At 42.5% G+C, this 14,301-nt stretch overlaps 1 protein-coding gene across 2 annotated transcripts in view; it reads left to right on the top strand.

The window, feature by feature from the left end:
* Positions 1 to 13,924, top strand: part of PLPP3 (phospholipid phosphatase 3) — a 64,312-nt gene extending 50,388 nt beyond the window's left edge. The window contains exons 5-6 of one of the 2 annotated variants that reach the window (XM_037907163.2): positions 5,107 to 5,283; positions 12,614 to 13,924. In XM_037907163.2, the coding sequence (XP_037763091.1) occupies positions 5,107 to 5,283; positions 12,614 to 12,739 (303 nt within the window). In that variant the 3' untranslated portion in view covers positions 12,740 to 13,924. The remainder of the gene's footprint in view (positions 1 to 5,106; positions 5,284 to 12,613) is intronic. The other variant, XM_037907164.2, reaches the window with a different exon arrangement.
* Positions 13,925 to 14,301: the final 377 nt, after the last annotated feature.

Raw genomic sequence — 14,301 nt, forward strand, 5'->3', positions numbered from 1 at the left:
CAAATTTCCTAGATCTGGTTGAATGCAGCCATGTGATATGGATGCAGTGAGATGGGAGTTCTGTTTGACAGCCAAGTTACTTACTCAGCACCTTCCTCAGTAAACGCCTCCTAAGCATAAAGATAAAGTGTATATATTCTTCTCTCCCTGCCTGCTCCTGACTCGTAATCCTACAGATGGACATAAACTGTTTGTTTGCTTAGGCTCACTTGCTGACCACAGTCTGATCTCCCTGACATCAGTGGAAGTTCCCTGGCAGGAGAAAAGCTATGTATTGCTCCTAAAGCCATCTTGGTTCTGTAGTAACTTCTCCTCTGCCAGCACTTCTAACAATGGATAGGCTCTCTAAATAGATTCTACTACATATTATTGCAGGTCACTTCATCCTCCCTTCCCTCTTGCCTTTTGTCAGGCTTGCTCCTTTTAATCATTGTATGTTACTTTCTTTTAATGCTACACAGTGGGCTGCAGTGGGAGTAACATATTTTACATTATTATCTTACCCCCAGCTAGACTTCTCCTACATGGCAGCATTTACACATTTAGCAGAAGCCACTTGCAAATTGCTTACAGTCTGCTCTGAAAAAGATTAGCAGAGAAGCTGCTGGGGGTTTCCTGCCTTACATTATACCACTGATTTTTCTGTGCCAGGAGATTCTGATGCTTTCTGTTTTCCCTTTAGCTCTCTGATTTGCTTTGCTTTTCTTCCCATATGATATGTATTTCACACACACACCAAGGGCTACAGTTTCAATATAGCCTCAGTCCAGCCTCCTAAATTCATGCCTGGAAATGTTATGTTTTAGGTACAATCTTCTGTGTATTTATCCTCACAACCCCCTTTGAGGTAAGAAAGTGCAATTATCCCCATTTCACAGAGGTGGAACTGAGGCACAGAGAGGCTAAGTGACTTGCCCCTGGTCACACAGGATGTCTGTGGCAGAGCAAAGAATTGAATCGGGGTCCACCAAGTCCCAGGCTAGTGCTCTGATTTTTGGACTGTCCTCCCTATTGTACTTGCATGTTTTTTGAATGTCCAAAATCAGATGTATGTGCATAAGAACATAAGACTGGCCATACTGGTCCAGTCTAGCCCAGTAGCCTGTCTTCTGACAGTGGCCAATGCCAGGTGCCTCACAGGGAATGAACAGAACAGGCAATCACCAAGTGATCCATCCCCTGTCATCCACTCCCAGTTTTTGGCAAACAGAGGCTAGGGACACTCAGAGCATGGGATTGCATCATTGATCATCCTGACTAATAGCCATTGATGGACCTATCGTACATGAAGTTATCTAGTTCTTTTCTGAACCCTGTTTTATTTTTGGCCTTCACAACATCACCTAGCAAGGAGTTTCACAGTTTGACTGTGTGTTGAAGTGCATGCAACTTGGGCACCTAGAAGTCTTAATTACCTAATACAGGCATGCATTGCTCTTGTCCCATATTTACAGAAGGACATGTGCAAGTCTGAACTGTGTGCATGCAATACCTGATGTGTGGCACAATTAGGACATTTGTTTTTGGAAAGGTGGGCACACAAACAGTTGCACTTGTACATTTTGAAGCCATTTTTTCTTGTTTTACCCCCAAATGTCTTGAGTTTTGTCACTGTTGAGCTTATGTTCTATTTAAATCAATGCTCGTTTTTAATTGGTCATTTTAAAATTAAATTCTTGCTTTCTCTACTCTGAACTCTTTAGTCAAAACCTTTGGGCTGCAATGAGGAGAGGACAGGGAAGTAATTCAAAACGATATACAGAAGGGGATAGATGCATTATTGTTGCATATCAAACATTTGAAACCTCTTTCTTAAGGAATTGGAATGAACACTGCATAAAGCTTTATGCATGAAATTAGCTCTTGAGTTCTTCTAGCAAAGCTGAGCAGCACTGTGTGTAAAGTGTAATGCTGTATACAGGGTCCATGCTTGTATCTGAATGAGGCAGAGGCTGCAATCTTGCATCTGAACATCAGTGGCAATGAAAATTTAGTTGACATCCCTCAGCTGCTTTAAAAACCACCACCCTTGATCCCAAAATGTAGACTTTTAAAGGGACAACACTGTCTCTGTATAAAAACTTCAAGAAAGTGCATTTGAATGATAAAGGAGCAGATTGTGAGCCCCTTAAATCCTGTTCTACAGTATCTTATCTCCACAGTTAGTTCTCATTGACTGATTTCTTAAGGAGTAAAGGACTACTCAGTATGACCAAGGGTATCAGAATTTGGCCCAGAATGAGCACATAGACATTTGAAAAACAGTCAGAAGCCAGTTCACTGTTAATGAAACACATGGAAGGTACTGGTTCTGTGAATAAAGAAGTGCCCACCGTTACATAGTTTTAAATTGCTATGTAGTGTTGCACTGTGCTATTAAACAGCTTAAGTCTTCCACTTCCGTGATGACTGCATTTTAGCAGTATCTGAAGTGCGTGTACTTTGAGCAGTGCTTTTAAATCCTTCTGGATGAGAGATGCAGTGTGTTTATAAAGCATTTTTATGATTAACTAATTCTTTCCGTAGCATATAGATTATTATTAAAAACTGAAGTACAAATGTGTGGGAGTGAATTTACAGCATATATGTTGCTGTATTCCATAGACTCTGTAATGTGCTTTGGCCAACACTGAGCTGCTTTGGTACTGCTCTGTTCAATCCTAATTGGCTATCAATTTGGATAATATGAAGCATCTGCTAGATTCGTGCAAATGCTTCTTCAGATCATTTTAACGTTATTCTGCATACTTTTTCCAAATGGGGCAAATAAAAGATTTGTGAAACAGACACAATGTATTAAACCATTTAGTACGGCTTTCCAGGTTTGCCTTTGCACAGCGTTGCTGTGTTTTTTGGGATGCTATGGGCTTGATTCTCATTTACACAAAGGCCACTTTACACCATTCTGCCAGCAGAGCAGCTGACCTAAAAACCTTACTCAATCACCATTTTTTTCCATGTGGCTACTGGCTATATTTTCTATTTCATTGGTAAGGAGGGCAGAGCTGTGTAGGATGTTTAGCTGGGCTACAATTCTAGACATTAGGGGGGGTTTTGTATTCTGTCTTGCAAGTGTTAATGAAGAAGCTGCTGCTCCTGTCCCTTCCCCAGGCACCCACATACCCCAGACAGTGCTATGACTTCCTGACCTACATCCTTCCCACATCTCCCCCATCCAGCCCTCCCCACCCCACCCCACCCGTCTCCACTTCCTCACTCATGCACAGGAAGGGAGCACTTTCTGGGAGGGCACTGCTCCTCTTGGCTCTGCCTTGTGGGGTGATCAGCCTCAGGCAACTTTGATTTGTAGACAGAAGGTTCCAGTTTTCCTGTCGTCTCTTCCCGTTTGGTTTCCCCAGTTCCCACAGGAACCTGGGAAGTAGGTTGTGCCCACCGTTTGCAACGGAAAAAAGCTCAAGATAACTGTAGGGGGGACAATACCCATTTGACGTCACTTCAACTTCTTCACTTCAGGTCAAGTCCTTTTGTTTCCCCTTGTAAGTAAAAGTAACATTGCCCCCCACCCCCCACCACACACACCCCTCTCTATATTTTGAGTGACACAAAGGCACTGTAGAATTCTGTATGTTGAAGGATCAGGGCTCAATCTGGCAAAGAGAGGGTCTTTCCTGATATGAATAGCCCCAACATAAGGTCTGCTTGTGTGAGTAGTGAGTGCACCCCACTGTAACATGTCAGTTATTCTGGAGCAAAGCTGGCTCTTTGTTTGTCCATTAATAATTATCCTGTTTGCACAGATTGAAGGAGATGGATATGTGCATAGTTACCACCAGCTTTTTCTTGTGGAAGAGTTCCTGCATTTAGATAAACAGCTTGCCTCCCTCTCAGATTAGCTTTTTATTGGTAAATGTTGGTAAATGTCAAGTTCACGGGTATTCACACAAACTGACAAAAAATATTTCCATTGATGATCATTGAAATTGACAGATAGGCAAAGAAAGAAAGTGAGAACTTACCAGCGTTTGACATAAGGATATTTGCTTTGTATATTTTAACAAGTGCTGTTGGCACTTTATGTTTTAATGGCTGTAAAGCTTTAATTTTTTGAATCTCTACACTGCCATTAAATAATTATTGTCTGACACCCCCATGCCAAATTTCCCACAATTGTGAAAATATAAATTGATCACAGAAAAAGATGCTTAAATCCCCTAATTTTGCATAACTGAACATTTAAATAGATAAAATTGGAAAAAATGCTTAAAAATAAACATCGATATGATCTGCTGAAATTATAAAAATAAAATAAAAATTGAATTCTGCCAAGCCTAATTTTGGGTCTGGCTAAATAGAAGCAATAGTGTTAATGTGAACTCTCATTGCTCTGCTTGGCAAACGTTGGATAAAAACAACAATTCTCTGTTACCTTCAGCAGGCTTGTCAATGCACAATGAACTGGAATTGGAAACGCTCAGTGGTGTGGACCGCTTTCTCGGAGGGTCCATCTACATCAGGGGTGGCCAACCTGTGGCTCCAGAGCCAGATGTGTCTCTTTGGAAGTTAATATGCGGCTCCTTGTACAGGCACCGACTCCGGGGCTGGAGCTTCAGGCGCGAACTTTCCAAAGGGTCAGGGGGTGCTCACTGCTCAACCCCTGACTCTGCCGCAGGCCCTGTCCCCACTCCATAGCTAGGTAGACATTGCAGCTTGGGCTGGAGCTCGGGCTCTGAAGCCTAGGCGTGGGGGTTGGCTCACAGTCCAAGCTCCAGCCTGAGCCCCCAGAAATCCAGCTCCCCTTGCCGCTCACCACTGGATTAGAATCCCACCCGTTCTGCTGCCATGACGACTACCTCAGGCACCCCTCTCTGGGCAGCTTTTGTTATCTGAAGTAATTCATCTCCTTTAACATCCCCCCCCCCCCCGCCCCTTCTGCCGTAACACACTACGGACCAAGTTCTGCCCTTGGATACATGCATGAAATTCCTGCTGTATCCAGTGGCAGCCAGCTGCATGCATCCGAGGGCAGAATGACATTCCTCCGCTCCATTTCCACAGCTAGCCGGTGCATTTGTTCTACGTTGCTGCACACACTGTGACCGAGGTGTAAAATTAATGCTCCCCTTTGTTTTTCTTTTCAATCCTTAGTTATATCTGCAGGCCAGATTCACATGGAGAGGAGCCCGTCTGCTACGTCCCCTGCTGCAGTTTACCCTGATCATGATGGCATTTTACACAGGATTGTCCCGTGTGTCTGACCACAAGCATCACCCTACAGATGTGCTGGCAGGATTTGCACAAGGAGCCCTGGTGGCTTACTGCATAGTGAGTGCCATCTCTTACTATTGCACTAATGACAGGGCAATCCTGGTAACACTGGAGATGCTGGTGGGGCATAACCTGTGAGAGAGGCTATTGACCATGTTAGGAAATCCAGCCACTTTAGGGCAGCTGGGGCTGTTGAGAGTTAACATTTACATGGTGGATGGCTCTCTCAAGTGGGTTGCAGGGTAGAAGATGCAGCGTAAACCAAATGACTCTCTAAAAATCTGTCTTCGTTGGGGGCATGGATGTTGCACAGAGCAGGTAGGGAGTGCTGTGAGACGTGAGACAAAGAGGACTCACTCCTGCATCAGAGAACTGCTGCAATGCCACCTGGTTACTCCTGTGCAGCAGCTGCTCTGAGGCTTAAGAGCAGAGAGCCTCAATAGCAGGAGGATGGCTGTTAAGCTCCTGTGTCCTCAGCTGTGCACGTTCTCCACCCCTGAGCCCTTGCAAATAAGGGAGCAGGCATGCGGGGCACTTGACAATGCTTTGCAATGAGGACAGCTACACGTAGTGCATCCCCCTACTTGGCGCTACTGAGTAATGACACTGACAAATGCACCAGCCAAGGATTTGCAGGATCAAAGTCCATATGTAGAGAGTCTCATCTGTAAATGAGTCTCATATGGAAAATGTAGAGAATCTCATCTGAAACCCTAGTTATGTAAAACGCACACAGCATCTTAAGTGAAGCCGCTGAGTTCTGGTCTGCCCTGTCAGCATTAGGGTCAGTGTGTTCGCTGATTAGCAAGGATTCAGTTATCAGTGGCCCTCTCCAATCCAAGCACATTATGAGTGCAGTTTAGGGAGGCTAACATGCAAACAGTGGTGGCAGTTTTTCCTTAAAGGTTAAACACTCCTTTGTTGATGCAAACTGTGTTGCTTTTCAAAGCTCTGCAGAGGATCTATACAGAATCAAAGATCCCAGAAGACTGTCTTGGAGGTGGGGAACATATATGTTCCCTTCAGAGTTAAACCAAAAAAATTCCCTGCCTGGGAATGTGGATCTTGGGTTTGTTCTTTTGATTGTAGTTGTTTTTTGTTTTGTTTTTTTATGTGGCAAAAAGGTTTGTGAGAAAATGGTTTACAAAAGCCATGATTGCTTGTCTGCCACTGCCTGGCTTGATCTCATGCAATTTACTTTCCAAAGAGTGACCTGATTGCACAGTCCTTTAACTCAAAGTGACACATGTAAACGTTTAATGTAGGCAGAATGGGAGGCGCTGGCTCCGTGTAATGACGTGATTGTTTTCAGTGTAGTTATCTTGTTTAGAAACAAAGGGACTGGGGACTAAAGTAATTATGTGGCTTTAGAAACTCCTAAAACCAAGTTTTCAAAAGGTTACACACTTTTTATTTTGCTTGATCTGGAAGTAAAGTAAACCTTGAGGCAAGGAATAAAGTTCACTCGAGGTTTATTTGCAGGAGTGGAAAATAGGTTGCTTGTGCATTTTCCACTTATTGATAAAATGCTAAACCTGAGCAAAAACCCAAACAAACACTGTAATCTAGTTGTTTAAAAAACGATTAACCCTTTTGGCTGTGGGAGTTGGGTTTTGCCATTGCCAAGTTGCCAATGCACCATTATGGCTTAGTGTTAGCAAATCCTAAATGCCAGTGCCAAAGGGTTAACTGATGAAAGTCTTCCACATAGACCACTACTGTGTGTGACTTTCCTTCTTAAATTTGCCTCTTTTATGCATAGCAGGAGCAAAATCATTATGGTTCATATCTATCTTTTGTTCAAATCTCACGGCATTCCTCAAAGCCTTGGAAACCTTTTAATACCCTTAGCAGCAAATTAAAGAAACAACACCTCACTGTTGAAAGCTCTGGGAGCAAAAAGGTCTTGGGCAACCTTTGGAACAGTGAAGCAGGTTTTCTCAGTTCAGGTGCTTCATATGACATCATGTGGCTTAATGTCTAGATACTAACCGTGTATGTAGTCAGACTGGTTTTTTATGTGTGCATTTCCTAAACCACATATTCTTCTTTTTGTCACTTTTTTAAAGCTTTGTCACAAGTAGAGGGGGAAAAGAATATGCACAACAACATGATAAAAGGATGAAACACGATACTGATCTAAGTAGTGGGTTCTGAAAGACAATAGAGGTCCAGATGCTAGGGACAGACATTCGTACATTTCCTGTCTAGTGACAAGTTGCAAATCTGGTGGTCTCCTCCCTGACCCTTTAACAGATGGCAAATTGTACTGGGCCAGGAGGAGGGTGAGAATGTTGCTCCCATAGGCTGATTTTCCTGTGACGAAGTAAATCAACATAGGAAGCAGCTGCCTCGTTATTTCACAAACAGGCCTGGTCTTTCCCTTCGAGCTCAGGGCACACCCATTCTACTCTCCGCTCTTTTGTATGCCTCCATTCCTTGCCCGGATGTGGAGGGGGCACTGGTCATTCATTGCCCTGTTCCTACTGCCTGGAAACGATACAAGGGGTTTCCAATGGGATTCAAACCCAACCCCCTGTCATGTGTTTGTCCAGGTGCAAATAACAGCTAAAATATTCTTGGAACCCTGAACTCACTTGTTTAAAAAATGAGGGCCAGGGTTAGCATTTGCCCACTATGGGCCTACATTTCTTCCCTTCTTTTGGGGGAGATGGTTGGGGGCCCCATTAGCCGTAAGAGCCAAGGGCCCTAACAAGCTGCTAGGCTGTTGCCACTGTGAAGTCACTCCAGGGCTCCCTGCAGCTGGAATCAGGGCAGTGGTGTAGGAATGAGCAACCTTCCCACCTCCTGCCAAATAAAAGTGTCAGTATGTCAGAGGAATGGCTCACATGAGTAAAGGACCCAGGATCAGGCTTTCTCTAAGTCCTGCCTCAGTCCTTCTCTTGTAAGCAGTAGGCTTTTGTTTTCATAATAGAATTCACTAGCTTCCCGTTCCATCCTATGCCTAGGGTCAGACTCACCCCCAATTAATAGCCCTAGATCCTAGAAATTTGCTACCACATCTATTACATCTACCACTATGTCCCAGAACAGCTCAGAGATTACAGGGTTGCATCCCTCCCACCACCCTGCAGCTTCAGGGTCAGCTCTCATTGGCTGGCTGCACAACTTCCCTGCACTCCCACGCCAAGCTCTCCACTTTCTCTTCCTCCCTCTCCTGCCCAGCTGCTAACTGCTTGTAGGCTAGCAGTCAGCCACTCTTCAAAGGTTGTCTCCCCTTTCTCCTCTCCACAGAGTGAGGCGAGGAGTAAGTACTCTGTCATAAGCCACAGCTGAAACCTTGAGGTCTCCACAGTCCTAATGCATCACATCCCCTCCTATGAAAGAGGACTTAGGCCTGGGAGCTCCCAACTCACTTCCTTATGCTCCCCGCCAGATCCGAGCCCCCCTCTCACTTCCACATCAACCTAATGACCCCTCCCGCCCCCAGGATTCTGCTACACCTTTGTAAAACAGATTTCAGGCCAGTTCTGAAAGCTGGAAACTCACTGGAACCAGTGAGGCAGGGGCAAGATTTGCCTTGAAATGAATTGCTAGCTAATATCAGCCATTACCAGTTACAGTTCTTTGTCTTGCCCTTTGTGTTGCCCCTATTGAGCTAATCAGCCCACAGAACAATAAACTCCTGCTTGTCATGGAACCCTTTTTGGAGATGCACACTGAGTAATTTCCCCTTCACTTGGCTGGGGCTTTCTCTCTGTTACATTACTAGCTGGTTAAGATAATAAAGTCAGGCTTGACCTTTGATTCCCAGGGCATTCAAGGCCTCCTTGCTTAGCTACAGGTTTATCACTCCTTACTACACTACATTGTGTCAGAGAGGGGTGACTCAAAATCATTTCTTACGGCACTCAGCCTGAAGAACAGCCTTCCGCTGTGACTCAAGAACTGTGTCGCAGGCTGTTGATATTAAAAGGCTGTTAAGTGCAGTAGTAATCATGCCGTAATTCTCCGTGGAAGCCAGTTGTGTGTTTCATCTCCAAGAGTTACCAAAGCTAAAAGTTGTAGCAGACACATTTGTCCTTCCTGGCCTGAAATAACAAATGCAAGACGTTCGTGTCAAGCACTTCCAGCTGATGAAACATTTTTACTTGGTTCCAAAGTGAAATATGATGAGAATTTCCGAAAATCAAAATAGCACCATAAGCAGACTAATAAATATCACATAGTTTACATGAGTGGAAACATTTAAACAGACAAGATACCTTTTGGTGTCAACTCATAAAAGTCATATTAGTTTGTTTTACTGTTGTGTATCTGAGTATGGATTTCTTTAATATGATGAAAAGAAATGGGATTATTAAGTGGAAATATAAGATACTGACTTAGTATGTATAGTACAATCCCAGTTCTCTGCTGTCAATTTTTTTTTATGGGTGGAAAGCACCTTCTACAGGAAATGGAACAAATCCAAGTAAAAACTTTGCACATTTATTAGCCTTTTTTAGTGTTAAACAGTTCAAGCATTAGGAGGATTTAGCACACTGTTTTGACCCTAAAAGATCATGTTTCAGGATTCCTATAAGTGCGTACATAGCCTCAAGCCATGCTAGAGAGAAATACAGTTTAAAGGGGAATTAAAACTACTACCAAGTATTTGAATTAAACCCTCAAAAGCAACAAACCGCAGAGTAAAGGCTAAAAAACAACCAACCATAGGATAATACTCCATCCATAACTGACATTTATAAAATAAAGCCACATTCAATATAATCCCCATCTGCCTCTTGCACGCCACCTACCTCCTCCCACAAATTGATTTGTCATGAATTTCTTGATGTAGAAGTTGGACACTTCTGATTGAATCCAATGATAGGTGGCAGGCATGTGAGAGAAATGGCAACAGAATTACTCCAAAACAGCTGGTTTATTTTATTTTATTTTATTTTATTTTTTGAGTACTAACAACCAAAAAAAGAAAAATATTTTACAGCAATGCATTCTCTCGTCGGGATATTCTGAGCGTGGTTTTTGTTTGTTTTAGAAAGGGCTCATCCAAATCTCTGTTTTTGTGGGTGCAATTTTACCCCTTCAGTTTACTGTAGCACAAATGCTAGCATTTATTTGTCTAATCGGCAGATATGTGGGCACAGGTAGTTAGCTAGACATCTGAATGTCAGCATTTTCACTCAAGGAAAAAATACTTTTTTTAAATGTTGGGCCTCTTATGCTTTTCTGCTGAAAACAAATATTTATGGATAAGTCATAAAACTTGAAAAGTGAAGGATTCAAACCCCCAAATTCTCAGTTTCAGATGTAGCAATAAATTGTCATTTCAGATCAGGCCAGTTGTCCATATAACCTGGTTTCCTGTCTCCAATAGTAGCTTAGAAAAGAGGTGGAGGTGGAAAAGGAATATTCCTGCTGAACAGTGCATCTGGACAGCTGTATGATGGAGAAGGGAGTGAAAGGAAAATGCCTTCCTATCTTCACCAATAAACCATCCTGAAACATGCGGCTCAATAACCCTTGTACTTGGACTAGCTAATGTCATTGTGTAGTCTAGTCTTATTCATGTAAGCATTTTATCCCTTTTCCATTTGAGTGTGTTAAATCAAACACTGCAGTAGGAAGAGATACAAACACATTTATAATTTGAAGGCTGCCATCCTAGCAGCTTGATTGGAATTTAGGAATGTTGGACTTGCTATACCAGATCAGCTCACTAGTCCATCCAATCCAGTATCCTGTCTGCACCAGATGCTTTAGAAACCCCATAATGGACCATTAAAAAAGGATAACCTTTCCTTAAGGGAAGCTTAACCCCACACAGCCAATGTTTGGTTTATGCTCGGAACTAATAAGCTTCTATGGAAGCTTGTGGAATCCCCATCACTGGAGGTTTTTAAGGACAAGTTGAACAAACACCTCTCAGGGATGGTCTAGGCATACTTGGTTCTGCCTCAGCATAGGGGACTGGACTTGATGACCTCTTGAGGTCCTTTCCAGCCCTGCATTGCTATGATTCTGCAAACGTTAAAATACCAAGTATCATTCGCCCTATCACTTTGGCTAAAGTGAAATGCCATGCGTTATCTATGGACAGCTGTCAAATTTCAGTGTCAAAATAAGTTTCAGCTCAGCTGGTAAATTCTGACTCACAGACTTATCAAAAGTGGGGCAGTGAAGTAGCCTGGGTGCTTGTTGGCATGTGTGTTCACCAGTCACTGACGTTTGTTTTTGTTTTTTTTTTTTGTTATCAAACTTCTGGTGCTAAATAACAAAGATGAGTCCTCTCTACATTTTGCTGTTTACGGAGAGTTACACTGTCTGACTGTTTCCCCTTCTGGCTTCAGGTTTAAGTTTAGTAAGGGAGAAAGTGCAGCAGTCACGCTGGACTGATAAGGGTTAGGCCATGGCTGCCAAGGAGGAAATGAAGGTTTCCTCCCAGTACTTTGTTTCTTATTGTGTTTCTGCCTCCCTAAATTGTCAAACACTGGCCTTTTCACATCCGGCAGCGCGGTTACTTCATTGGGTATTCAGGAATATCTCCTCCTTCCGTTGGACTCTGACTGCTAGACAGTCATCCTGACTAAACGTTAATTTTGTAGCTCATGTGTCATGAGAAAAGGGGAAAGCAGAGAATATCAAGCAGCCCCGATTCATTACAGATAGCGTCATTTGTAGAGTAGTTTTAACTTTAGGGCTTTTAATTGCCCATCAGAGATCGTTTTAAGTCAGTGGGGCTATTTGTGTGAGTCAGGTAAGCAGGATTTAAACTTTGGGGGGGGGGGGGGGGGGTTCTTTGAGTCTAGAATATTGATCATTATTATTATTATTTATTTGTATTACTGTAGTGCCTAGGAGGCCTATGTCTGGACCAGGACCCTGTTGTGCTAGGTGCTGTACAAACACAGAACAAAAAGATGGTCCCTGCCCCAAGGAACTCTCTTTATTTCTGAGCTTTCAAGCCTAAGCTGTGGAGTTGTGTGTTATCAATCTATTTATAGCATATAAATGCAATCATTTAATAATGCCCACAACAGTTCATACTGAGCCATTATCTGTTAACCTCCCAACACCCTATGTGGCTTGTAGTCAAGAGTTGTACATGCCTATGCCACAGCTAGGAAAACAGCCCTACGTAGGCTAAGGGCCCAATCTTATAAAGTGCTAAGTACTCCTATTTGCCCCAGTGGGAGCTGAGGATGCTCAGCACCTTCTGAGACCAGACCCTGCGTCTAAAGACACACGGTGAGGTGGTGTCAAAGCTGGGAATTCCTAGGTCCCAGTCCTGTGGTCAGTCATTTGCTAACACAAAGAATTTGATTGCAATAAAATAGAACACGAATACTCTCTCACTGATAACCTGTCAAATAGTGTGTGAGTAAATGTCGCAACATTGATTTCTAAATTATGTTTACAGGTGTTTTATGTGTCAGACCTCTTCAAACCCAAGATGAAGACCTCCCTGCCTCCTCCTCCAATCCGGAAAGATATCCTTTCACCTGTGGACATCATTGAACGGAATAATCACCACAATATGGTGTAGACCTTTGCAACCCTCCTCCCTCCACAATCCTTCCCCCCGCCCTTTTTTTTTTTTTTTTTTGCAAAAATGACTGCTGACAGCAACTACCTGCTGCTCTCAAATCTCATCAGACAGTAGAATGTAGGGAGAGACTTTCTTGCCCGACTAATAAGGTCTTACTCTCTGGCCTTTTCACTTGCAACATTTGCATGAAATGGGTGTTGTTCAACTATGTCAAAAGCAACAATGAGAAAAACAAACAAACAGCGATGCCGGAATTCTGGATGTGCAATTGGTTGAGTGTTCATGTTGTAGTGAACCCAAATTGTTCATAGCATAATGAACACTAAACGATTATGTAAAGCCGGCCATCTTAGCTTTTACTATGAAGATGTCCAATGCCGGTAAGAAAAACTCAAAACTAAATTATATAGCACTGTATACAAGAAACAGCACTGATTCAAGATTTGGGATTGGTTTCTAAGTGTCACCGCTCTTTTCTCCTCCCCTCCTCTTTGTAATATTGCTTTGTTTCACTCCGTTCCATACTGTGATGTTGGTTCAGAAGAAGCTTGCCCAGTCAGAAATGTCAGAAGGGTGCCTGGTCATATTACACAAACTTACCCCCCCCCCCCCCAACAATCTAAGGTGTTTCCACAACAAACTGAGCATGAGTGAATCTGTTATCCACTTAGAAGCCAAATCTTTTCATTTACACTACGTACCTGGTGACATTAGTACTGTACGAGGCATCAAGCCTACACAAAATTGACAAATGGCCTAATTTTTAAAAAGGCTCCCTTCACTACTTCTGGCCCTGATAAATTGCAGAAGGATTTTCTGTGCTATTGCTGCCACCTTTGGGAGTTCACGTCATGTCAGTTGTTAGTGGTTGATCTTGTTGGAGATATGTTAGCACTATGAATTTGGGATTGAGTCCCAGGGAACATTGATTCTGCAGTTTTAGGACGGGCTGCTGGGTGGAACGTCCTAGCCTGGATTTCGAACAGTTTTGAGCATTCCCTCATCTTCTCTGTTTAGGGTCTTGTTATAAGCCATTCAATAGACATTAGGCCAAATTCTGATCTCCGTTACATCGGTAGTGCATCAAGAGTGTGTAAAAGAGAGCAGAATCTTGCCTACTTCTCCTAGCTTTTTGGCTTTCTGTTGGAAGTTAAATACAAATATTGAAGATCTATCTTAAAACTTTGAAAAAACGCTAAATGGAAAAGGGATCATGCAAACCACGTGGAATGGCCATTTGCACATCTATATTACACAATCCGTCCTATCATTTCAGCTATAGCAAGCTATGATTTTTTATATATAAATATTATATAAATAATGTATAAAACATTAAAAATTAACTATGTAAAATATTATTTCTGAAACAATTTTTTAGATATATCCACTATGATTATAAACTGTGTCTTGACCTGTGTTATTTACATTTTGCTGCTTAAAAAAGCATTGAATTAATTTTTTTTTTGTAGTCGACTAAAATATTGTAGGTCTGTGGTAGTAATATTTTTATGAAAATAACTACAACTAGAGACAATTGTATAAAAAAATCATATTAAATT

Source organism: Chelonia mydas, chromosome 8 (genome assembly GCF_015237465.2).
Source record: "Chelonia mydas isolate rCheMyd1 chromosome 8, rCheMyd1.pri.v2, whole genome shotgun sequence".
In the NCBI taxonomy this organism is placed as follows: Eukaryota; Metazoa; Chordata; order Testudines; family Cheloniidae; genus Chelonia; species Chelonia mydas.